The sequence below is a fragment of the Talpa occidentalis genome, unplaced genomic scaffold (assembly GCF_014898055.3).
Source record: "Talpa occidentalis isolate TD23 unplaced genomic scaffold, MPIMG_talOcc4v2.1 talOcc4.5, whole genome shotgun sequence".
Taxonomy (NCBI): domain Eukaryota; kingdom Metazoa; phylum Chordata; class Mammalia; order Eulipotyphla; family Talpidae; genus Talpa; species Talpa occidentalis.
This window is the reverse complement of record NW_023604861.1, coordinates 94,897,944-94,924,774: the sequence shown is the minus strand read 5'-3', so window position 1 is coordinate 94,924,774 and position 26,831 is coordinate 94,897,944. Positions and strand designations below refer to the sequence as shown.

The following is a 26,831-nucleotide window of genomic DNA, read 5'->3' as shown; positions in this document are numbered from 1 at the left end:
ATATATACCTCTTTTTCCCTCATTATTTTAAAGCTCCACCAGTCTCTTTGTGATTGGTTAGTTTTCGGCTGTTTTACTTAATTTGCTACTGAGTGGGAGATTTTTACATTTTTTATTTAACAGTTTTGTCTTTCCCCATTTGTTGTATTTTTATCTTTATGGCCCAGTTCTCTGGATGGGCATTCCTGTATTGAAGTTAAACAGTTGTCTTTCTAAGTTGTTCATAAATTAAACCACTCTCTATTTCTCTAATCTCTGCCTCCCTTTACCACCTGAAAAAAACCAAGACCAGCTTTAACAATGTTGTCCTTGGTCCTGAGATGTTTGTTTTTCTTAGTGAAATTGGTTACATTCCCTTGGTTGTCCTTATCTCTGAAGCCTCCCTAAATTCTTCAGAGGTCCTCTCCTACACTGTCCCTAAAACTGCCTAATTTCTAACTTGCCCTATGTCTCAGAAAGACCATTCCAGGAAGGAGCAGCCTATACATTGAGATATACAATAGCTCAGTAGTGGAATCAGGAAAGATTTAATATTTACTTAATCATTCGATGAAAAAAGGGTGGGAAGGGGAGAGCACTAGAGAAAGACCTCAGGGAGGTGCAGAGAAGCCAGGTACTACTCAGGTTTGATCTTTCCCAACAAAGGGGAGCCAGTCATGAATTCCAGATACCTCGATTTGGCATCACTATGGAGAGTAGATTGGAATGGTGAAGACAAAGGAAGGCTGATGGGGTAGGCCTCAAATGAGATGAGAACCTGAAATTAAGTAATGGCAATCTGACAAGGAAAGGAGAGGATAGCGAAGAGAAACTCTTGCATAGCCCACCAGCAGACAAGCCGCTCCACAGGGAAATGGGTGGGACATTACCTAGCAGTGAGATGAATAGCATACCATATGCAACAGCTTGAATGAAACTCAAAATGTTGACTGAAACAAGTCACAGAATACTGCACAGAGAAAGATACAACTCTTAAATTTAAAACCAGTCTCAGCTTTTTGGAGTCACATAAACATGTGCAGATACATGGACACATAGTCATGAAAGAAACGATGACTACAAACCGAAAGTGACTTCTTTGAGACAGCGGACGAGATAAGATGGCGAAGGACCTGTCTCTGTGCACGCATTGCGAGAGGGATCTAGAGAAGGGTCATTAATAAACCAATGACAACATGTTACTGTGACCAAGGGCTAGGCCTAGTCCATATGGATGAAAGGCCCTAATAAAGGAGAGAAAGATGAGGCAAGATGTGCATTTTTCAACTACTTTGGAGGTATGATCCGAAGATTTCCAGACCTTTTTCCCCCACAGCTGGATTCGGACTCACGCTCAGAAAGCCGAGCCGCCGCCCTTGCTATTCCCCGCCCCCAACCCCGGGAACAGCAGGCGCGCGGGCCTCGGGCTCGCCGGCAGCGCCCGCGAGGAACCCGGAAGCGGGGCTGAGGGGCCCGGCGAGCAGGAAGGCGGGGCTGCGGGGGGCGGGGGGCGGGAAGGCGGCCGGCGCAAGCGCAGTAGCGCGCTTCGCCGCCATGGCGTGGGCGCCGTCCAGTCAGCTGCGGGTGGTGGCGGCGACTTCCCCTCTGGAAGCCGGGTCTCCGCCTCCTCCTCCACCTACCCCGCCTGCTCGGTGGCGGAGGCGGCAGCGGTCGTCCCTGCCTCTCCGCCACCTCCACCTCGGCCTGTGTCCCGGCCGGCGGCGTTGGCGGGGAGGGGGACTGTAGTTGTAGACGCCCGCCCCTGCCTCAGAGAAGGTGAGTTCCCGCCCCGGCGGCGGGAGCGGCCCCTCTTCAGCCCCTGCACTGCGGGGCCCAGTAAAGGCCCGGCGCACCCAGCCGGCCGGGCTCGCCCCGAAAGTGCGAAATGGCCGACCGGGCCGGGCCGGAGTTCCTGCGCTCTCCACACCACCCGCCGACCCCGGGAAGGGGCGCCAGGGCCCCCAGTGGATTGTGGAGAGTAAAGGAACGCGACATCATGCTGAGGAGGCGGAGGTTTGAGTGGGGACGAGAGGCGACCAGGCAGAGAGATCGTGCACTGTCAGGGAGAGGGAAGGGGGGTTGATGAGAAAACTCCCAGACTGAGGGGACAGAGGCAAGGAGACGAGAGGCCTAAGACGGGAAAGGGACATCACCTCGATTTGCACTAAGGGAACACCCCGGCAAGTAAAGAGAGGTGGAGTTAGGAATTGGGGGACAGTAGGAAGTCGCTTGGGAGCTTCAAGTTGTCGGGACCACTAGGAGGTGGTGAGGGTTTTGAGGGATCCCTTTGGAGAGATTTCCTTGTCTAAGGATAACAGCCCGTCAAACAAGTTTCTAAGATTTTAAGGCCTTGCTTGAGATGGTCTGAGTTTTATTATGTATATGCCACCGTCAAAGACATCAAAGCCTGACATTAATCAGAGCAGTAATAACAGATTTTATGCCCTAACTACTGACATGGGGGCAGCTTAGCTCCATTCAGAAAAATGCCCCGGGGTGACTGGACGTTTTAGAGGGGAAATGAGGTAGTGGGTGAGAAAAGAGTGTTCTGGGAGGTGAAAAAGTAGAGACCCAGGCAGTGTGAATGCCAGCAGTGTTGCGTGCTGGTCATTATGGAAGTTAGGATTCTAGCTTCCCACGGAGCCTGGGAGGCAAAGAACCGGTCCTTTCTGAAGATTGCATTGAAATGGATGGCTTTGTGGCCCCGGAGAAAGACCCCTCCTGAGTTGTAGGAAATACGTGTACATCTCAGAGGAAGTGAGGGAGGGAGCTCACTTGTCAATCTGTTTTACTAAGTACTCAAAAGCTGGGCGATCAGGGACCTATCAGCAGGTGTTGATTGGAACAGGATGTTCTTTTCGACATCCCTGAGCTTTTTACTCATGTGAACCCAGAAGGGGCCTTGATCCCACCGAATTGGCCTTAGATGCTCAAGGCCCTGGTAAAGTTGGGTCAAGTCTTTTTGTGCCGTTTGTTTGGAAGGAGTGTTCTGCGGTTCTCACCAACACATTTCCCCTAACATAAAAAGGTATTTCTTGAGCATTTCAATCTAAGAGATGGTTGAGTTCATAAAAATAATATATACCTGGGAACTGCCTTCTGTGCCAACTGTGAGAACAAACTTTTAAGACAGCTTTGAAAACGATTTTAGGTGGTGTAGCTTGATCCCACTGCAGAAGGTCTCAGTGAAACATTCAGCTATCTTCATTTCATAATTAATTTTTAGTACTTGCTGTGTTGCTTTATGTTGCACTGTGTCTCCCGAGTGAAAGACGGTGAAATTATTGTAGACTAATTTAGATTTCTTTATCTTGGAGGAATAAATACAATAGCCTCACAAAAATAATATTTTCACCCTCTTCATGTTATATTCTACTTGCTGTTCCATAATCTTGCACCTTTCACTTTGGAGGAATGACAAAGCAGTAAAATATCATAAATATCTGAAAACATTTTTGTAAGCACTTTATATAAATTCCATTCATTAAAAGGGGTTATTAGAAATTCATTGCAACCAAATAATGTTCCATTCAGTCTCTTACTGAAGACAGTCTTTGAAAGATTAGATTAAATGTATTTAATCAGCCTGATAGCATAGTATCATTTTCTGAGATAAACAATAAAATCTGGATTTTTTGTTTTTATACCAAACTTCTTTCTCTCACCAACAAGGAAGGCTGTATATAGGTGTCACCCACAAGCAAGCGTCAGGACTACAGTTTAATTTGACTTCCATAGCCAGATCACAGGAACATTTGGAAATAGTTTCTTGTGAAAGAAATGACTTCTTGCCAATCCTAGCATTTTGTTTGTAGTTAGTGATAACTTTGAATTTGTGCAGTTATTAAAAACAGTGACAGTTCACACAATATTAGCAATAACCTTTCTATACCACTTTAAGGAAGTAGGAGAGTGCTTGAGTCTTGACTTGTAGCAGGTTCTAGTGCTGATTACCTCACTAGCTGTGGGGACTTGAGTAAATCCCAAACTTTCTGGACTTGAGTTTTATCATTTGTCAGGGGAGGAGTAGGACTAGCCGGATCAAGTGGTTCTCAACCAGGGGTGATTTTGTTGTTCTCCCACCACCACCCTCTGCCATCCCCCAATACCACTCCCAACCCAAAGGACATTTGGCAGTGTCTAGAGATACTTTTGATTTTCACCTTTAGGAAAGGATGGGCATGGTGAGCACAGGTGCTACCAGCATCTGTGTAAGCTACCAGCATGGTGTATAGGCTTGAGAAGCTGCACACATCCTAAAATATATCGGCAGCCCCCATACACACAAAGGATCATCCCACCCAAGATGTCAGCATTGAGATTGAGGAATTCTATGCTACCCAAACCCCGAGGTCCTTGACAGTTTCAGAACTGAGTTGATTTTGCAGTTCCTAATGTTATTGCCGTGGCATGGCTTTGTTCTATAAGAGCAATTCATAAAATATCCTTTGACCTATAGAGACCATAGATGACATTCATAGAATAATGAAATTTCTGTAGATTTAGGTCTGAGACTACTCAGGAGGATTTGAAAACCAGTATCATTTGTTATTTAAAAATTATCTGTTGTCATTTCTAGTAAATAACCTTCATTAGCCTTCAGTTAATTGCTACTTAACAAATGGTCAATATCTGATATATTATTTCAAACACTTTAATAGGATTCAGTATATTTTTAGTTTAGGTCATTTATAAAAGCCTTAAATAATTGGCAATTATGATAGTACATAAGCAAGAAGAGGAAAGAAATGTTACTTGGTACTTAATATCATTTTTTTCCCCCCTAAAAATAGTTTATCAGATTCTTCGAGGAGTAAAACTATTGGTGTGTTTCTATTTATTCAACTCTGACTTTCAAGATCTTGATAGGAACATTGAAGCTGATATGAAGGTTATCTGCTAATACTTGTAACTGTAACACTCTTATGAGGAGTTACTCCGTATTGGGCTTGATAATGAACAAATGTTAGTATTAAATATTGGCAAGTCCGGAATATATAGGTGGTATAAGATTACAAATAGGAAATTCAAAAATTAAACTGAGTCACAAAAGAAATACGTGACCAGACTTAAATGAAAAGACATAAACAGAATTTATGGTCAAGGTATCAGATTTTTCCACAGCACTTTATAATTCATTCAGTGAGGTTTCTCAAATACTTTTGACAGCTTAAAAAAATTTCACTGAGTAATGATAGCCCTGAGAAATCAGTAAAAATAAAATTACATGTTTATCTGCTGCTGCTTTTTAGGAAGAAATAAATGGACTCAGTTTTTTACTGAAGGGTATTTGACTCCTTATTGAATCACTAATCCATTTATTTAACAATTGCCTAAAAAAATTTCCCTTTTCATGTTTTTAAGCAGAAGCTCAAGTCCTTACATTTATTCAGAAAACATTTGAGCTTCTGCTCTGTATCAGATATTATGCTTGGCACTAAGAATAACAGATGAACCAGACATAACCCTTTTAAAGAGCTCAGTAGTAATGTTTGTTAGTGATATTAGAGAGGGACAGTGGAGAAACTGCAGTTTGAAATATGGATCAGTCAAACTCCTGGAGTATCAGGAGTTGTTCATTGTTTTATACAAATCTGCCCATGGCATTTTTGATACAGACACACCAAAACACATTATATTGTAAATCTAGTGTTGGCAGCTGGGAACACTAATGGGAGGAGAGGATATCTGAAGAGACATTAATGACTTTCAGATCTACATTTATTCAGTGTCAATATGTGAAAATAGTGACTTAGGCACATTAAAACAACTAATTTGAGGTCACCCCTACTATGTTCACCATTTTATGTTAGGACATGAGCATTGATTTTTTTTTTTCCCTCCTCCATACAGGTGCATTCACATTAACTAACCAACACTGTGAAAGGAATGGTATGCATTTGATAGCACTCTAATGTAGGATGTCTGCCTTGGGTTCGAATAAAATTACACAGGCATGATCCTTGAGCTCGTTGCCATAGAGTACTTAGATGAATTGCTACTCAAAGACAAAGTTTGAATAAAGTTTAAATAAAAGCAACTTTTATATTAAATATGTAACTAGTACTCCCAATTAAATACTTTAATTCCTTTGTATTTTTTCATTAGAAATATGTCATAGTAAACCTTAGTAATTTTTGCCATTGTTGTATTAGTGTGAAGTAGCTGGAGCTTGACAAAGTCAGGTCAGATATTAATCTCATTTCCTGAAAAGGCAAGGTTAATAACTAACAAAGCAAAGAGTATTCATGGTACTGACAGGTACAGGGCTGTAATCCCAGCACAGTTAAGATCTCAGAACTTTAATGGGGTTTGACCTTCATGGTAAAAAGGAATAAAACAACATACTTTGGCAAAGATAATAGAATGTTACCTAGTCTCCTAAAACTTAGTATTGCACTCTGCTTAGTCTTTCCTGAAATTGTAATGGCGTTAAAAGATGGCAAAGCTCAAGAGCAGGTACAAGAAACGAGGATGTCCATTCTCACCGCTTCTATTCAATATTTTCCTGGAGGTCCTAGCCAGTACATTCAACCAAGAGAAAGAAATAAAGGCTTTCAGATTGGAGAGGAAGAAACAATACTGTCTTTATTTGCAGATAATATGCTTGTTTATGTGGAAAAGAATTCGTCATTCTAGATGTCTCATAGATGAGAATATTTTCTTCCATTTTGTGACTTTTAACTTTTTTACTGGAGAGATGTATAAATCATGGAGATCAGAAGATGTTCCGGTTTTTAAAAAAGGGAAAAGTGGATTCCAGAATGTAAACTGGAAGTTTTTATCAGTTGGGAGGGCAACCAAGCATAACAGTTAATGATATATTCTGAAGCCAGAATGCCTCTGCTATTTACTAATTGCAATCATGGACATGTTCCTTAACTTTGCTATTCCTCAGTCTCCTCTTCTATAAAATATGGATAATAGTAGTGCTTAGCCCATAAGTTTCTGAGGGAAATAAAATTAGTTACTGTTTATAAGTGCTTCAACAGTATCTGGTACATAGTAAGGGCAATACTGGATAAGTCTTATGAAACTGATTATTACTAAGGGACTTATGAATGTAATACTTTGAAATGAACATTAAAAGGTAATGTGGATTTACTGAAAGCACAAACATGTCTCATTTTCCTTTCTATGAAAAGTCTACTGGTAGATCGTAGGACCATTGTGGGACCATATTTCTCAGACTTCCTTGAGTCTTTTGAGGTGTTCAGTAGTATATCAAGAGGCACTGGCAGTTTGAATAGCACATTTTATTTAAAGTTTAAAGACTCTTTTAAGACTAGTGTTCAGGAAGTCCATAAATTCTTAAGGTAAACCATGAAACTTTTAAATACATGTTTTTGTGATTGGTCTCTTTAACCTCGCAATGAAAATTTCCTTGCCTACCTATAAAATACTTTGGTAAAATGATTGAGATTGAGAACCATTGCTATAGAATGGTTACAATTTAAGAGGACATGTCATGTATCTTTAAAATATTAACAAAATGGAAAAATAAGAGTGATGTCACACAGAAAGACTTGAATATTCAGATCCATAAGAGGAAGGTACATGGGGCATGGAGTGAGGAAACATAGTATTTGAAAAGATGCTAAATTTAATTTTCAAATAAACTCACATTCTGTCAAATTCTTAATATCTCCCTGATTAAAATCATAGATTACTGATGGATGTAGCAAAAAGGTAACTTCTTTGTCATATGCCATAATATTATCTTGCGCTTGTCCTACTGAAAGTTTTTACCAGTGCCGTAGATGAAGACATAGATGAAAACTCTTACCTTTGCAGAGCCATAGTAAATTTAAAGATTAAAAGAATTTTAATGTAAAAAATCTCATAGATTGGAATAATTAAACTCATGAGATGCAGTATAAAGCCTGCATTTTGAAAAAGTCATGTTACATTTATTACCAAGTGGGAGAAGAGCCAATATAGGGAATGAAATGTTGCCTCTAGTATTTTAACAATTACAAAGGTCAGTAGAAACTATAATATGACACCTATTTTTTAAAAAAAATAATGCCAAAGAATACGGTAAAAATGGAACTAGCATCCAGGTCAAGGGACATGATCATTTCATTGTGCTCTACAGACTTGAAGTCTGTGTTCTTCAAACTGTAGAATGCTACAACCCGTAATAAGTAAATGTATCCACTAAGAAAATGGAATAAAGGTAGCATAAATGTTTTCTGAGGGAAGCTTTCTACAATACGTATAATTTACTATCATACCTTCCTTCTTTTATGGTTCCTTATTGTCCACCATGTTCACAGAAGTTTGGCCAGTGTCCAACTGTTTTAATTTATAATCTTTATAACAAATTTCAAGGTACATAGAACATCTGCAAGTTATCTCAACTTGGTTCTAGAGCTATAGAGGAATAGAACACACAGAATAGGAAGGGAAAGGACAGGTGTGACAGACACTTGATAGAATCTAACTTTATTCCAAAGTCAAATCCACCATCTTTTTGAACACTAAGCTTCTCCACTCCCTACGCCCCTCCTTCTGGAGAATAACAACAAAAGCAGTAACAGTGATAATAATACCTCTCTTCATCTTCATTCTGACAAAAATAACTTTACCCAAAATCAAAGTCTCAGAGTCATCTGTGCTTCTCTGTTCCTTCTACCTGCTTTCCCAGCTACCACAAATTCCTTCGATTTTACCTTTAGAATGTTTCTTTCTTCCTTTTTCTGTTCTCACTGCCAGTCTTCCGCTTTAGCCCAATATCTCTTGCCTGCAGTACCCTCCTAACCTATATCCCCATTTCGAGTCTCTTCCCCTATTGGCTACAGTATTAAATCCAAATATCCGAAGAAGGCCTATTATAATCTGGCCACATTCTGCCATTACAGCATAGTCTTTCATGACCTTCATGCATATCTTATTTAAAACAGATGAGCATTTTCTAGTGCCTATCCCTCCTCTAGAATGCCCTTTCTTTACTCATTTTTAAAATTTTATCTATTCTATTCTCCTGTCTTTTTAAAAATTTTTATATAGTTTATATATATTTTACATCATTGTTCATTTTTGTATGTTTGCTTTCTCCTCTTGGGTGTTAAGGATCAATCTAGAATCTGTTCTTCATAAAACGTTTCCCAAACCCTTCACAAGAAAACATTCTGTTTTCCTATTTTATGGCACTCAACATGCTTTTGTCTTACATTTTAGTTCTTTCATATCATTTTCAAAACTATAATTTTCTTGATGTTAGGACTTGCCTTGTTTACTTATTTATAATTCCTAGTGTGTGAAACAGCCATGTATATATAATGGAAAGTGTCCAAATAAACCATTGTTTAAGATCAGCACTATCAATTAACACATGAGGCAAGTTATTTTAATTTCTTTGAATCCTGCTCTTTAAAGAGTAGGACATTTGGGGCATCCCTGGTGGTGCAGCGGGTTGAGAGCAGCACTGTGAAGCTGTCCACAGCCTCTGCAGTGCGGATTCGATTCCCAGCCGGCCAGGGAGATACCCCACATGGCGCAGCAGACCTCTCCTGGCTCGCCCGCTGCGCCCCTCAGCAGTGTCTTCGGTCCTTCTGCCTGTTCTGCTCCCTGCTCTGTCTCTGGTGAATTCTCTCACCCTCCCACTCCTGGCCTGTACCCCAGTGCTTGTATAAATAAATAAATCTTAAAAAAAAAAAAAGAGAAAAATATAATGAAGAGTAGGACATTCCATTTAACCTTACAGAAGTGAAAGACTGAAAGAATTACCTCTTATCTTGTTTGGCATACACAAGTCACTCAATAAATATTCATCTCTTTTCCCTCCTACCTAGTCCCATAGTACTCACTATGGTACCTTGAAGACAAAACTCGATAATGTGTTTTGTTTTTTTTTTTTTTTTAAGGATGACAGTCTTTTTTTTTTTTTTTTAAGATTTATTTCTTTTTACAAGCACTGGGGTACAGGTCAGAGGCACGAGAGAGTGAGAGAATTCACCAGAGACAGAGCAGGGAGCAGAACAGGTAGAAGGAGCAAAATAAGTGCTGAGAAAGCAGCGGGACAGCCAGGAGAGGTCTGCTGCGTCATGTGGGTATCTCCCTGGCCGGCTGGGAATCGAACCCGCACTGCAGAGGCTGCAGACAGCTTCACAGCACTGCTCTCAACCTACTGCGCCACCAGGGAGGCCCCATAATAATAATGTTCAGTAAAGCCCAGTGTTATGGAGAATTTGAACTAAGTGATATGGAAATTGAAAAATAAAGGAGTAACATTGAAAAACATTATAAAGCCAGAGTTGATATGACTCAAGGTTTGATAAGGAGAAAAATAGCTGAGATTTTGAGCTTAGGAATGTGATGTTTAAGAGAGATAGAGAAAAGCAAGAGCTATTGATAGTTTGGTGGTGAAGAAGTTAAAGGTAATTTCAAGTTTCTTACCAAGGTGTCAACTTAAAGCACTGACTTTTAGAAATGGGGAATCTGACGTTAAGGGTTGAACCTTTTTTAAGGATATCTGGAGTTTCTAAATTTACTAGTCTTCTAAGTTTACTAGTCTTCTGTAAATTTTCCATCCATACTAAGTTTTGATTGTCACCAAAAGACATTCTCCAGTTCTTATTAAAGATTTGTAATAAAAAAGTCAGTGTTCCATCACCACAGTCAGGTTATATATTTTAATTCTGAATCAGTGAAAGTTCTGAAAGCCTTATTAGTTGACTTTTTTTTTTTTGGTCTCACTAAACTTTAGGGTCAATGTAATTAAATTATATACTTTAAAACAACTCAAAACTAATTTAGAGAGAGATACATTAGAGATTTATAAGTAGTCATCTAATCTCTCCAAATGTTTACTTATAATTTTTTGAAACATAGTATTTTTATTCAAAACTTTTGTTTTTATTTTTTGTGTGTGTTTTTTTCCTTTGTTTTTTTCTTCTTGTCTTTCTCTTTTTTGGAGTTTTTTGGGGGGACAAAAATTAAAACAAATATGTACAGAGGACAAATTTAAAGTGTTTTCCCATATTCCTTTCCTAACCCCGTTAAATTCCCAAACCCCATTAAATTTAGTGTTTATCTTCTCAGATATTTTCTATGGGCATTCAGCTAACACACAAGATCAGATTGTTGAACATGAATCAGTAATATTACCTAGCAACAAGTTCAGTAATATAGGCAACCAGAGGTGCTAATGAAACAGTATTTACAGTAAATACACATGATGACCCTTCTGACCACTTTTTCCTTCATTGGACATGCAGCTCCACCCAGAATAATGGATGAGCTTTCTATTGATAGAATAATAGCCAATAAGGTTTCTAATAAACAGAGGAGGTTTCTAAGTGAGGGTCACTCCAGGGAGTTGCATCGTTTGTGATGTACTTCAGGGAACTGCCTCATAAATCCTGCGATTATTTACTGTAGCTAATCAATCTTTAGCCAGGAACATCTTGTTACGGACATTTTAGAGACAAGGTCTTGTCCTCCTAGTAAATATCATTAAGCTCTTTACTCAGTGGTCGGGAGGTTACCTGCCTTCTTCCCTCTTCCCCCTCAAGAGGAGGAGGAGTGAGCAGTCACTCTTAACTTCTTCCTTACAGTAAATATATATATATATATATATATATATATAATCTATTTAATTTGTAGTTGTGTACGTATGTTGAATGTCTCTATACTAAAGTTAGATTTTACAATCAATAGATCAATAAGTAAGGTGTTTTACATCTTGTTTTTTCCCCTTAATATGTCACGGATATTTCTCTATGCCAATATGTGTGGCTCCGATTCATTCAATTAAATAGCTGCATAGAAAATACAGTTTTGGTGTTCTGTGATTGACATATTTATAAACTAGCAAATGTCTATAGAATAAATTTTAGCAGCTTTAGATAGTAATGCAGACTTTTACTATATATGTAGTAATTTTGACATGTGGTATGGAACACTTTCAGCAAAACTACAAATTGAAGATTTGTGCAACCCAGCCTCAAGCCATTCTGTCATGCCATTTTTCAACTGTAATGTGATCATATTGTGTCTCTGTGTCACAATTAAGTTATGTCCTTTTTTTAGACATAGTGCTAGTCCATACTCAACAGATGATAGTATAGCATAAATATGACTTTTACATGCACTGGGAAACAAACAAAAATGTAATGGGACTTGATTGCAGTATTTGCTTTATTCAGTAATCTGAAACCTGCAATATATCCAAGGCATTGAATATATAAATATAATTATAGCCTTGAGTGGTTTACCTGAGCTTTGTTGTTGTGACCCTTGTTTGTGGTCATGTTTGTACAAACTGTGGAGGGTGGTTGCCCACTGCAGGTAAAGATGGTTTGTGGTTCCTCTATAATTCTAAGATGACATTCATTGTATAGCTAGAATCTGTGACTATCTGAAAATAGACTGCATTTCTTGAGATTTTCTGTGATAAAGCACAAAAGTGTCAAGGCTAGAGATTTCTTAGCCCAGCCTTTTAGTACTAGTGCCCCAGACCATTTTCATAAAGTTCAGATTCCTGCTGGTGCTACACTAACTTCTTCAGAATGACATTTTCTGTTTACCACATTAAACATTAGAGGTTTACTGAATGTTTTCATGCTTAAATTGCTATTGTAGTGAGCAAAAAGCAAATACAATAATAGCCTTTTAAGCACGCAGGAAATTGATATTTGAATAATGAAATATCTAGTCGAAAACTTAAAGTATTACCTTAAATGTTTAATATGATCTGTCTTACCTCCTTTATTTTATTCATAGATAACATCGAATGAACTGAACTATTTACAGATACCTTTTGTAGAAGGTATATGTGTTGTAATACTGTAGTCTGAATCACAGAGGATTTCACACTATGAGGTAGGTTGAAAATAAAGCGCTAAATCCTAAATCATGGGATTATTTCTACTGAAACTGATACTTTGATTTTAAAGCAAATGAAATGCTATTCCTAAACTCTTAGTTCAGGCTAAATATATCAAAATTCATTAATGCTATCTTCAATTCTGAGGGGTATATTTGTGGTGACTTGGTTCTAAAATAAGATATTATTTATTGCTCCAGGTAAAATACATGCTCAAAAGGTTAGCTTTACTTTGAAATTTATAGGAAGCAAAATGAAAGAAATTGACACTAGATTTTTATGAGTTTTCGGATAACTGATCTGTACTAATGCTGGAATTCTAAACCTTGAATTATTTCATCTTTATAACAAGATTGTGCTTAGTTTCAGGTATATGGGAATAGACTATTGGACAAAAATAGAGTTTTATAATCTCTGCGTCATGGTTTTTAGCTCCCCAGCTGGTATACAGTCTCACTATTTGGAGAAAGTTGGTGCTAAAAAGCTGAAGCAGTTAATGAGTGAATATGTTCAGATTTCTCCACAAAGTTCTCAGCCTGATAAAGGTAAGATTCCATTCATCATTTTTCATCTCTCTGCTATCTGTGTTCTTCAGGGCTGGTTTTTCAAGTGTTCATCTATGGTAAGCCATAGATCAGTACATTATTCCTTTTATTGTTAAGTAATATCCTATTGTGTGAACATACCATGATAGACATTGAGTTTGTTTCTTCTTTTTAGCTGTTTGAATAGTACTGCTATTCAACATTTACATGTTTTGTGTAGAAGTAGGTTTTAGTTCTTTTGATTATTTACTTAGGGATGAAATTGCTGGGTCATATGGTAACTCGATGTTTGACATTTTGAGGTACTACCAAACTGCTTTCCAAAGTAACTGCACCTTTTCACATTCCCACCAACAATGAAGTTTCCAGTTTTTCCACATTCTTGCCATCACTTATCTGTCTTTTTGGCTATAGCAATTCCAGTGGCATGAAGTAAAATCTTTTTATTATCAAAATTTTTCAAAGATAAAAATAGAAAATTTTCCTTTTACATCATCTAATTTCAATAATTTATTCATTCACCTTCATCAACATCATCAAGGGTTTCTTCCTTTCTGGGGTTATTACCAAAAAAACAAGCAAACAAAAAACAAATGAAAAACCCTGCTGTGAACATTCTTGTTTATGTGAACATATATTTCATTTTCCCTTGGGTAAATATCTAGGAGTGGAATAACTGGATCATATGGTGGGTATGTGTTTAACTTTCTCAGAAGTTACCAAGCTGTTTTCTAATGGTTGTACCATTTTACATCCACCAGGGTGTTTGAGAATTCCAGTTGTTCTACACCTCATGTTGTCATCTTTTTCACTGTAATCATTCTAATGATTACTCATTCTAATGAGTACATAGTGGTATCTCATTGTGGTTTTAATTGCCATTTACTTAATGTCTAATGATATCAAGCATCTTGTCCTGTGTTTATTAACCTTTTGTATATTTTTATGAAGTGTCTGTTCAAATATTTTACCCATACTTAGTGAAATTCTTGTTCATTATTTTATGCTAATCGTAATTTTTATACTTACGTTGAATAGGGGCTAAATTTTCTGAATCATCAAATTAGGCTTCATTTAGACTTTCTTTCTGATCTCAAATTTCCACAAGAGATAGATGATCATTAGTGACTCAGACTGCTATGTCACGCATATTTGTTTTTGTTAAAGGGAAAGAATGTTTAGTCCTGCGTGAGTTATGCTGCCTCCCTATTTTTACTGATAAAATATATCACCAAACTACCTAGGGCATTGTCATTCCTAATAAGTATGTTATCTGCTTTATTTGTATTTATGCAGGAGTTGAGTTGGGGAAGAGAGTCAGGGTTAGTGCTCACCTCCCCCCCAATAGTCAAACAAAAATTATCTATTTTATATAAATATAAAAAAATAACTATTTTATATTTCTTCTGAAACTTTCTCTACATCCTTTCTACTCCTCTCAGCTTTCCTTCCATTTCCTCCCTTACCCTTCCCATCAGCACTTTAATAGAAAGAACAAATCAAAAGACATTCTAGAATGCTTTTTTCACCAATCATAAGTGGTGGAATGAAGTCCAAGCCCTATATAGAAGACACGGAACTCTGTTCTCTCTTTTTTCCCCTCATACCCTGTAAACCGAAGAGTAGTTTTATCTCATAGCTGAATTTCTAGTTTCCAGCAGTCTCAAAATATTTTACAAACATCCTTTTATCATTAAGTCTTACAGTATTCTAGTTAGGTGAGTATGTCTCTTTATTTTGTTTTGTTTGAGTAAACTGAAGATTTTTAAAGATCAAGTTTCTTTTCTATGATCTGTTACTTTTCTTAGAAAACAATATATAAAAACTAATGAGTCAGAACTTTAGAACTTACTCAATTTTCAGGTCAGGTCACACAACATGCATGTGTAGCCGTTACCCACACATCCCTATATGCCTTACATTTTCAGTCCCATAACACAGTCCTCTATGTCAGCTCCTTCCTGTCCTCTTCATCCCACTTCTGAGAAGGAGAGTTACTTGTGAGTGACCTGGGAGATATTTGACCATTCTGGTGCTCCTTTTTGGTGTATAATGGTGTGATTTTTAACTTTATGCAGACATAGGATTTAATTTGCTTGGGCATCTTTGTTTTTGTTTTGTGAAGCTCTTTTCAAAAGTAAAGGAAATACACTTTTCAGAATAAAATAACCTAGTAAAAAGAATTCTCTCTCTTCTCTACAGAGAACCCTTTGTTTTCAACCTAATGAAACATTCAATGAAGACATATAACTCTTTTCAAGATGAACTTGAAGATTATATCAAAGTACAGAAAGCCAGAGGCTTAGAGCCAAAGACTTGTTTCAGAAAAATGAGAGAGGACCTTTTGGAAACCTGTAGATACAAAGAAGAGGTTGATTCCAGACCCAGGTATAGAATGTTTAATCAAAGACTTCCATCAGAAACCATCCAGACCTACCCAAGATCATGCGCTATTTCACAAAGAGTGGAAAACCGGTTGCCACAGTGGCTGCCAGCTCATGACAGTAGGCTGAGACTAGACTCCCTGAGCTACTGTCAATTCACCAGGGACTGTTTTTCAGAAAAGTCAGTACCCCTCCACCTTAGTCAGCCAGAGTATAATTGTAACTCATATAGTATAGATTCTGGAGTTCACAAGCACCTCTCCTCAGAAAGCAGTACCAACATCCATCAAACCAGTCACAAACAGATACATCACAAGAGAAAACGGCACCCAGAGGAAGGCAGAGAAAAACCAAAGGAGGAACGGCCCAAGCATAAGAGAAAAAAAACTTGTGAGGAAATAGATTTAGACAAATACAAAAGCATCAAAAGAAACACAACAGAGATGGAAGCAGGCAGGGTAGATACAGAAAAGCCTAAGGACAGAAAAGAGAAAAAAAGAGAAGTAGCCTCTAAGAAAGAGGAGCGTAAGCATAGAAAAGAAAAAAAGGAACAAGGCAAGGAAAGGACAGAGGAGGAAATGCTTTGGGATCAGTCTATCCTTGGATTTTGACTCTCTCCAGTTGGTTCTCCCAAGGCTAAATTGAAAAAGTACTGAGGAGCTTGGGTTTATGACATTTGTGTTCATAGCATTTTTCTCATGTGAACAGACACTTCAAACTTGTAACAGGCCGAGTGAACGGGAAGTAGCTACTGTTCTCCAGCAGGGAAATTCATTTTCCTCATTTCTGAAGGCATTGCTACAATTTTTCTTACATATAATGTAATTTCCCTTAATGAAAGTGGCTCTTTCTGCATCAAATTGCTATGATGGTGGAAGTAGTTACCCCTTGGGAGGTCATTTATTTTAAATTAGAGGCTTAATAGGCTTTGCAGACTCTATTTCTTGATTGGGTTTGGTTTAATTTAGGGGAGGTATTTTTATATTCATCAGTTTTCTCTATGAAGCAACTTAGGTTGGTTTTTTTTTCCCCCTTTGTTAAATCTAACTTGCAGTGTATTTTCTAAATTGGAAAGTAGAAAATGAAATCCATTAAGTAATAGTAAGCTTAGGTTACATATAGTTTTAAGTTTCAAAGTTTATATCCTAAAAGTCAATTTCTGTTCTAGAAATGTTTATAATAAAGTGTTCTAATTTCTACATTTTATTGTTCTGTGTCAGTGATCTGTTCCCATTCAACTGCTGAAAGAACTGTAACTGAGAAATTTGTCATTATCAGACAAGATCTCTTGGGTAGATCACATTTACCATTGTAAAAATCTCTTGCTTATTCTTACTTAAAGCCACTTTTTAGGATAGAAATGTGTAAATGACTACAAGTTTTCCAAATAGTTGGGAGGGATTTTTAAGAAATAAAATGCCATTAGATTATTCTGTTTGGCCAGTACTTTTATATATTCTGGTAATCCTGTGAAAAGGATTGATATGAAAAGCATATCAAATATTTAGACATCATTGTTTTGTTGTAGAAAAAGTGATGGCCTGGGAATCTAGTCTTAGCTATGTCATCAAGTTGTTATATGATTTGGGGGAAGTCATGACTTCATTTTCCTCATTTTCAAATATGACTAAAAGGATTGTTCTCTAAAATGCCTTGGATAACAAGATTCTGTGATAGGAAAACACTTTACATTCTACAATGTTATATTTATATGCCTATTTTAATATTAAATTACTAACTTTAAAATTATTTTTGTTAATATTTTTTAACACAGTGGGGAAAGATGTGGAACTTCAAAAATAAAATTATCTGCACTTCCCATTTTTTATTCAAAAATACAACCTTTAGCTGGGAAAAATAAACTCCTGATAAAATGAATCAGCATCTCAGCTCTTATTAGCATGCCTATGCTCTGACTCTTCCCATTTTAGACTGTGACCTTCTAGAAAGGGAAGCAGTGACCATCAGAATCTAAAAATCTGATGTGGCGGCACCAAGACAGAGAAATTGGGCTATTCCATTTCCTTGATTACTTAATCCTATGAAAAAAATAAACCTAATGATACATTTGCCTTAAGGTAAGACTTGTATAGGTTTTCTTCAAATTTGCACAAAATGACAAATATGGGGTAAGGAATATTATAGATGTATAACTGATTATATGACTAGTCTCCAAGTGAGTGAATGGATCCTCAAATCAACTGTTCTTCCATGGCATTCACAATGACTATTTTGTACTGTAACACTTTCTCAGTTCTCAGTATAGTTAATCTGCTGATAAAAAGAGACCAAAATAGAGCACAAGGAGACTATGAATTATTTACACAAAATATTCTCTTTTCTCTAAAAATTCCAAGAAAAATTCTTTTTGACAGATACTACAAAACAAGGTCAGTTAAATTTCATCTTTGGAGTTGACAAAATTCTTTTTCAGAGGTTATTTTGAGTAACACTGGGGCTACAAGCATATTCAGTAAGATACCAAAGTACTGTGATTTTTTGAAAATGATTGTAAAGTAGGTGCCAAGGTTCAATAAAGTTACCAATATACAACAGAGCATCAATCTACACACAGTATATTGTGAAGAATTTTAATTAAAATCATGGAAATTGGTATGTGATGTTGATAGTCTTAAGGAAATCACTGTGGCTTATGTATGTCATTTTCAAAATGTTCCAGACAAACTTTTTTCCCCTACAATGTCTTGGGTGACCCTGAAGCTGAGCCCTACTTTGCTTCCCACTTCTTGAACAAATCTTCAAAGGTTCTTCTATGAAAGCAGGACTAAAACTGAATAGAAATACAGGGAGGAAAATGCTGACTAAATTTTGAAAATACCAAAAATTGGACAAGGAAAAAGTGGAATTATCATAATATGCATGAATAAATAGCAGCAGCTGTGAGCCTGCACTATGCCAGGATGAAATTAAAAAATAAGAACTTAAGACACTCTTCACCAACAGCTGGCAGACCAACAGGAAACCAACAAGTCGAAGGGCAATCACAATCCAGGGGTACAACAGTGGGGCAAAGGATAATGAGGGGAGCAGGGGCAACTAATTCATTGGGTTGGGAGTGGGCATTCGGGAAAAGCCTCACCAAACAACATCTAAGCCATCTTCTACAGAGGATCAATTTTCATTTCTAAGTGTGTTCCTAGCAGAGATGCTACCATGTCCAAAGGTCCATAAGCAAGAACGCAGTTGCTTATTTGACAAACTGGAATTTTCTATAGATGACTATATAAGGAGCCACCAGAGCTAACGCTTAGAAGAGAGGAAGTCTCCCAATAGCCCAAATCCATGGCAAGAACCTTGGGTTTGTCCTTAGGACAATGAGAAGTGATTAAAGGTCCTTATGTCCTATGTAGCTTCCAGTTTTCTTTTAGAAAGGCCACTTCCTATAGATCTAAACCCTCCTCACCCCAATCATCGTAGCCCTTTTTGTCTTTAACTAGATTTTAGTGTGACTGGATAGAGTTGAATGTCTCCCCTTTAAAAAAAGATCAGAAGGTATTCAAGGAACCATGGAGGAGTCCAGGGGGAAGAAATTTTCATTTAGGAGAGGAAAAAAGTAGGAAAGGACACTGCAGAAAAAAGGCCAGAAAATTAGCCGCAGGTACATACATGTGATATCACAAACAAAGTGAAACAACACTTCAAGAAAGGAGGAAAATCAGCTGTTTAAGTCAAGGCAGCTCTAAAACGTCCCCCTGCGACTGAACAGAGCAGATCACTTTGGTAGTTTTCCCTCTTCTATATCTGTACCTTCCTTCTCTGACTGCAAAGAAACCCCCCAGTTCCCATTATCATGTTTGTTTAATAGATATATATATATATAAAAAAAAAAGAGCCATATAAATATGGTCCCCCAATCCTCTTGCATGTAATAAACCCCCCTTACCCTTGTTGGGTTGAGCCTTTCTCAGCCCTGCGGCAGGTTTGGGTCACCACCTAGACAATCCTCCTACCTCACTGGGCCCCAAAGAGCAGAGAGAGGGGGAGGAGAACCATTCTGTTTCCAACCCATCCTGTTTCCCCAGTAAGTTTCCCACTCTCAGAGCTGTTTTATGTTCTCTCCTCTCTCCTCAGTCCTGTAGGCCCCTTCTTTTCAGTTAGTGACCTCACCTCACACTCAAGTGGCACCCCTGTGTAGACACACTTTCCCCAGGTGAGTGCTGACCTCTCTGCCTGCAACAACCTTGTTCACCAATCTTACATTCACCCAAGTCCAAATTTCCTTCAATTTCGGGCACAACGTGTGTCCCAGCCCACAATGGGGTGGTTCTAGAGCTTTTCCAACCGGCTTCCCAGAAGCAGGAGCAGTCCTGAGGGAGGCCCGTCATGGCCACGCCCCAGGGGAAGAGACTGGACAATGTCAAATCAACCGCCACTTCAGCCAGGGGAGATGTGCACAGAAAAGGATGCGAAAGTCATTAATAAATCACGAGGGTAACAAAAATGTCTGCAAAAGAGATTATTGGTTTCAGTGTAATATTCAAATAAGAGAGGGCGAAATTTAGACAGGCTGAGGTTTTTCATTGTGAACTAGACGAGTGAACAAAGGAAGGACCTCAAGAGTCCCCCAAAGTTTGGGAATTTGGGGGTGAGGGGCTTTGGGGTGGTATCTGTTTTTCATAGTTTAATATTTGCTATTTTGTTGTTTTACTGAGAACACTGCATTAAGTGGATTTTTGAAGCTAAGAGATGGAGCTTGCACCCCGGATGGAATACACATCCATCCATCTTGCTGTCCCGACCCCGAACCCACTTACTTTTTTTTTCTCTGAATAAAGGCCTTATAAGATGATAAAGTGGTAAGGGTGTATAGTACACTTGATCTTGGGTAAAAGCTCTGAATCTCTTTTCAGACTAACAAGTATACCCCATGGAACCCACTGATCTTTTTTTTCCTATAGGTGAAATAAAATTCCCTTTGCAAAATCTTATTCACACTTAAGGTTTCAAGTATACAGACATTGCTAAAGGTGCCATTCTTTTCTATCTTCTGCTTTGTGTGGATATGAGTTGTTTCATCTTTGGGTACATTGTGGCAAGAATGAAGGATGATGGGAAAACCTGGAGTTGTACATGGAGGAAAATATCTGTGGCTCCTTTTTTTTTTTTTTAGATGTATTTATTTATACAAGAACCAGGGCACAGGCCAGATGAGAGGCACCAGAGGATGAGAGGATTCACCAGAGACAGAGCAGGGAACAGAACAGGCAGACTGACGAAATACGCTGTTGAGGGGAGGAGCGGGGGAGACAGGAAAGGTCTGCCGCGCCATGTGTGTCTCTCCCAGGCCGGCCAGGATCAAACCTGCACTGCAGAGACTGCAGACAGCTTCACAGCGTGGCACTCAACTGCCTGCACCATCTGTGGCTCCTTTTTTAAGAGAAGCTTTACAGCAACCTCATTGCACCAATTATAAATGATGACAAGAAATTTTATGCTCTGATGCCTTTAAAAGATGTCAAAATGGGAATTATGCAGTACTTGTTTCCCTTTGTGGATGAAATGGACAAAGCCAGCAAGAACTCTACTTGTCTATTTGATTTTTCAGCCTCAGAAAAGTAGGTGAATCTGTAGACACAGAGACAGCTGGAGGGACAAGAGAGAGCCTTAGAAATAATTCAAAAAGTAAGTGAGGAAATGATATCTTTAACTTAGAAATGCTCCGCACCAGGATTAAGTTCAGGGCTGCAAGAGCCTTGGGAAGCTGGGGTAGGCTAGGACTGCAGGGAAGAGGGTTGCTCTCAGCATCTGGTGGATAGAGGCCTGGGGTGCTGCTAACTAGCTTCTTAAAAAAAAAAAAAAAAAAAAAGATTTATTTATTTATGCACACAAGAGCTGGGGTATAGGCCAGAGACGCGGGGGGTGAGAGGACCCACCAGAGACAGAGTGGGGAACAGAACAGGCAGACCGACCAAAATACACTGACAGGGGAGCAGCGGGCAAGACAGGAGAGGTCTGCTTTGCTATGTGGGTTTCCCCCTGGCGGGCCGGGGATCAAACTCGTGCTGCAGAGGCTGCCGACCGCCCCACAATATGGTACCCAACACTCTGCGCCACCAGGGAGGCCCCTAACTAGCTTTTTTTTTTTTTTTTAAAGATTTATTTATTTATATAAGCACTGGGTACAGTCAGAAGCGGAGGAGGGTGAGAGAATTCACCAGAGCCAGATCAGGGAGCAGAGCAGGCAGAAGGACCGAGGTACACTGCTGAGGGGAGCAGCGGGCGGCAGGAGAGGTCTGCGCGCCATGTGGGACCCTTACCAGGTGGCCGGGGATCGAACCAGCGCTGCAGAGGCTGCGGGCAGCTTCACAACCCAGCGCTCAACCGCGGCACCACCGGGGAGGCCCCCCTAACTAGCTTTTAATGCACAGGACTGCCTTTGCAACAGAGTTCTCTAATACAAAATGGCAGTGGTGCTAAAGTAAAGAAACACTGCTCTAAGGTTAGGAAAATAGATTTTAAATATAACACACACACAAAAGCACTAAATATATAAGTTTACAAGTTTGTAAGTTAATCTACTTAGGATGACAACATTAAAATAAAGAAAGTCTGTCCATTGAGAGATACCAAGAGAATAAAATGCAAGACAGAGAGTGGGAGCTCTCCACAACACACAAAGCCAGCAAAGGGCTTATTTGCAGATTAGAGATAAAGAAAAATGCAAGCATTGCAACAGAATATTGGTCAAGCGATCTCAACCAGAACTTCACAAAAGAAAAATCCAAATGACCAATTTCTGTTAGGAAAGGTACTCAGTATCATTGTAAACAGGGAAATGTCTATAGATCTTAATTGCTGCAATTACATGCAGATTTTAAAGTGTGATAATTTCAAGTGTTGGAAAGAAAGTGAAGTTCTCAGACTTCTGAGGGAGGATTTAAAGTGGTAGCAACTCTCCTGAGACAGCTTTGGTGGTGGTATGTCTAATATCGCTGAACACGCATGCCTTATAACATGGAAATTCCAACTCCTAGGCAGACACTCTATAGTTACAACAGGAGATGTACATAAGAATATTCAGTGATGATGTTCTTTAAAATGGTCCTGGCCTGGGAATATTCAGAATGCCTATGAATGGATAATTGATCTGTGATTGTGTGTGTGTGTGTGCATATATATTTTTCATAGTATGAAATACCACCTAGCCATGAAAATGAACACATTGTGGTGAAATTCAGTAGTATGTTGAACAAAAGAAATATATGCAGGATGATCTCATTTACATAAAATTCAAACAAAAGACAGGTAAAGCTAGCTCTGAGTGCTCTGGGCCATTGGCTTCTATGGAGCCAGTGCCCTCATTCTTGGGAAGCTCTGATCCTAAAATAGTATTTTTCAGGAGGAAAACCTTATCCCCTAGATGGGATCAGGATTCTGGTTTTTCTTGGGGAAGATTGTAAATTGCTTCATCTATTTAAGTGACAAACTACACAGAAAAGCAAGGAGGAGTTACCATGAAAGTCAAGCTCATAGGGACAAGCTAAAATTAGGAGGGAAAGGAGCCAAATTTCTCTGTTGTGGGCAGTGTTCTATTTACTGACCTCAGTGGACATATCCTTTGTAATAAATCATTGCACTGTCAATTTTTGTACTGTGCATATTTCTACATGTGCGCTCTATTTTACAATGCAAGAATTGTGTATTTTCTTATAGATTATTCCCTAATAAACACTTCAAATGGTATATAATAATGTTGATTAGGTTATAGACTGATTGTGCTCTGAGATGATGAACTTAAGTGTTCCTAAATCACCTTGGAAATTGTAATTGGATTTGTTTCCCCTGAAAGCCGCGTGGCATGATAATCCCACAGCCAAAGAGAAAGGGAGGGGCATGACTTCCTGCTCCATACCTCACAGCACTCAGGCCTGGCCCACAAGTCTAAGCAGCAGTAAGGAAGCAGGGACGCTGGGATTCTTCTCCTGGAGCCCTTAGTAAAATTTGCACCCGGTGCTAGGGCATCTTCCTTGAGATTCTAGTCTGGTGAGCCTCTGCTCCCTGTGGGGTCCACGGGACTTCTACATGCACAACCCCAAAGACTGGTAGTCTTGAGGTGAGAGTTCCATCTCTTTGTGGAAAGTTCTCTGAGTAAACTAGAGCTGGTGCTGATTCCAGGTAAGAGGTGAACCAAATGTGTTTCTCTTTTGCTGTTCTGTTTGGAATGCCAGTGGGAGGGTAGACGGCTGGGCTGCCAACAGACGGGGCTGCTGTGCTTCCGGGAAGCTCGGCTGAGGCAGGTAGGACTCCCAGGATGTGGGGTGTCTACTGGTGCCCCGTGGAGGTAATTTAAGGGGAAGTCAGGGCCCGTCATTTATTTACTCATCAAGTGTTTACTAGGCACCTATCAATGTTAAGTACAATTTAATTAGATGAGAACACAACAGTGAGGATATATATATTCAAGCATGGTAAGATAGAAAATGGACCAAATTTTAAAATTGACGTATATTAGATCCTTGCTACTGAATAGAAGCAGCATGGGCAGAAATGCCAAATCTCAGGTTCCATGTCAGATCCACTCTGAGTCTGAGTCAGTGTCCTAATGATATTTAGTGATGGAGTGTCATGGAGAAAAATAAAGCAGGAAAGAGCAGAAGTTGTGCTAGAGGTTGGGGAGTCAGGCCATCCAAACTGAGAGAAAGACTTTCAAACTAAAGCTTGGAAGAAAGAGTCTCTGGGTGGGGGTAAATAGGTAAAGAGCTTTGCAGATAGGGTCGGAGAAGTACAAGGGCCCTGAGGCACGGGTTGTGCCTGCCTGTTCCCTGGAGACAACAGAAGCAGACCTCAAAGACTGTGGAATAACCAACTTGGACCTAGTCTGGGCACTTTGGGGATTTGAGCAAGGGGGGAAATCTAATCAATTTTGAGCAGGGAAGTGACATTATCCAGGATTACGTTACATTAAAAGGATTATTCTGGCCGGTGTTTTGGAAATAGATTCAATGAGCAGGAACTAGGAAATCAGTTAAACTCTGGGGTAGCCCCGATTCAGCAGAGATGAGGTCTGGCCCTGGGGGAGCAGTTGGGTGGAGAGAAGTGATCCAATTCTGGATCCATTTTGAGAGCAGAGCAGGCAGAACGTGCTGATGGTGCCACCTATGCAGTGAGTGAAGCAAGGGGGAGCAGTGGGTGACGCCCGTGGTTCTGTCTGAGCTATGGAAGAAGGAAGGGTGTTAACGGAGATCGAGAGCCTGTAGGAAGGGCAAGCTCCCGAAACCTTTCATGAGTTCTCTTAGAAGAGTAGACTAGGATCTGTGGCCGGGGCTTGGCGGGGGCTGGGGGCGGGGGGGAGCCCTAACCGGGAGGAATTACCTTCGATAATTTGATTTCAACTCGACATTGTTTACAAGTTTTGCGTTCCACTCTGTGATACAGCCGAGTCCATCTTAATATAGAGCATCCCAACTAAGTTACCAAAACCCAGAGGGGCATGAACCCAGGCTAAGGAAGCAGGCAGCGAAGTAACAGCCTAGCAGATGCTTGAAGAAAGGGTTGAAGTTCATTTATATTGTACATTGGTATAGTTTATCACTTAAATACAAAAATTAACCTTGTAAAGTAAAGGGTTAAGGGTAGGGACCCTGGGATGGCCTGAGCCGAGGTTCTATGGCTTTTGGGAATATGGATTTTATAGAGAGGCTGGGGGGAAACATGGGCAAAGGCAGTGGGGCTGGTATTTGGAGACTGAGGAATAAGGGGGTAGAGGCCACACATGAATCGTGGGGGGTGGGGGAGGGGGGAATTAAGGACTATCTCAGAACAATAGGAAACAGGGATTTGGGTGGAGGAGACTTAATCAGGTTGTCATTAAAAGGATTCTCCTGACTGCTCCCTGGAGCATGGCTCAGAGTGAGGAGCGGCTTTGTTGTTCAGCAGACCATGCTTGGTCTGGGAGGTGGCAGTGAGGATGGAAGGCAGTGCATAAACTCCTGATGTGTTTTGTAAATAAAATAGGCCAGACTTGATGAATCTCAGGGAAATGCATTTTTCATTTACATCTGAGTCCTTTTTAAGCAGAACCTGCAGGATGGGAATGAGGAAGAAGCACGGATGCCTCTATTCTCCTCCCATCCGCCTCCCAATAAGACAGCCTGGACCTGATCTCCTCCCTTGCTGGCACTTCCCAGGGCTGTTTTTGAATTTGGTAGGGGAGGGGGTTGTTTGTTTTCTGGCCATCCCAGGAGACTGCAAGCTTCCCCTGCAGCAGAGAACATGTCTGTTTAGTTCCAGTGCCAAGCATAGCACCTGGCTCAGTAAACTTAACCAGTGTCATGGGCGGGCAGAGAGCGCACCATCTCACCACTGCACCTGACACAATGAGACCCTGAGAAAATAAGACAGTGACACAAGTCAACAACTGAGTAAGTGACTAGCCTGGCACCGATGCACATATGCCCACCGTTATGACCTGCCCAAAGGCACTATGACCCGCCATGTGTTTGTGGGCGAGTCTCCTGGAGGACTGTCTTACCCTCCCTCTCAGCCTGGACCTGGGCTCTTAACCACCATTCCACCTGAACAAACCCTTTGTTTTCTGTTTTTTCGCAATTCCTTATCCTTCCATATTGAGAAACTGACCCAAGACCTCTCTAAAATTCTGTTTCCTCTTACCAGAACCCGGGATCAATTTGTGATCTTCCACAAGTAAAACTGGAACTCCGGTTCATCTAGGGGATGAGGCTTTCCTCCTAAACAATATCCGTTTAGGATCTGAACTTCCAAGAAAGAGGCACTGGCCCCACAGACCCCAATGGCACCTGCTTTGCTGGCCAGAGCTAAAAATTAGAAGCCAATTGAATTTGCAGAGATTTGATTTTCTTTCTTTTTCTTTTTTTTTAAGATTTATTTATTTTTATTTATTTATTTATACATGCACTGTGTACAGTCAGAAGTGCGGGAGGGTGAAAGAATTCACCAGAGCCAGAGCGGGGAGCAGAATAGGCAGAAGGACAGAAGTACACTGCTGAGGGGAGCAGCGGGCGGCAGGAGAGGTCTGCGGCGCCATGTGGGACCCTCCTCTGGTGGCCGGGGAGCAACCAGGAATCGAACCGGCTCTGAAGAGGCTGCGGG

At 39.9% G+C, this 26,831-nt stretch overlaps 1 protein-coding gene across 2 annotated transcripts; it reads left to right on the top strand.

Moving 5' to 3' along the window:
- Positions 1-1,604: 1,604 nt before the first annotated feature.
- Positions 1,605-18,306, top strand: KRCC1 (lysine rich coiled-coil 1). 2 transcript variants are annotated; one of them, XM_037527787.2, is made up of 4 exons: positions 1,605-1,755; positions 12,709-12,807; positions 13,244-13,356; positions 15,559-18,306. In XM_037527787.2, exon 4 carries the CDS (start codon positions 15,581-15,583, stop codon positions 16,349-16,351), a length of 771 nt encoding a protein of 256 aa, XP_037383684.1. In that variant the 5' UTR covers positions 1,605-1,755; positions 12,709-12,807; positions 13,244-13,356; positions 15,559-15,580; the 3' UTR covers positions 16,352-18,306. The 2 variants fall into 2 exon arrangements, with proteins under 2 accessions (XP_037383684.1, XP_037383683.1); XM_037527786.2 differs by having other exon boundaries at positions 13,175-13,356.
- Positions 18,307-26,831: the final 8,525 nt, after the last annotated feature.

Coding starts and splice junctions, on each gene's coding strand:
- KRCC1 (XM_037527787.2), top strand. CDS start 15,581: ATGAAACATTCAATGAAGACATATAACTCTTTTCAAGATGAACTTGAA.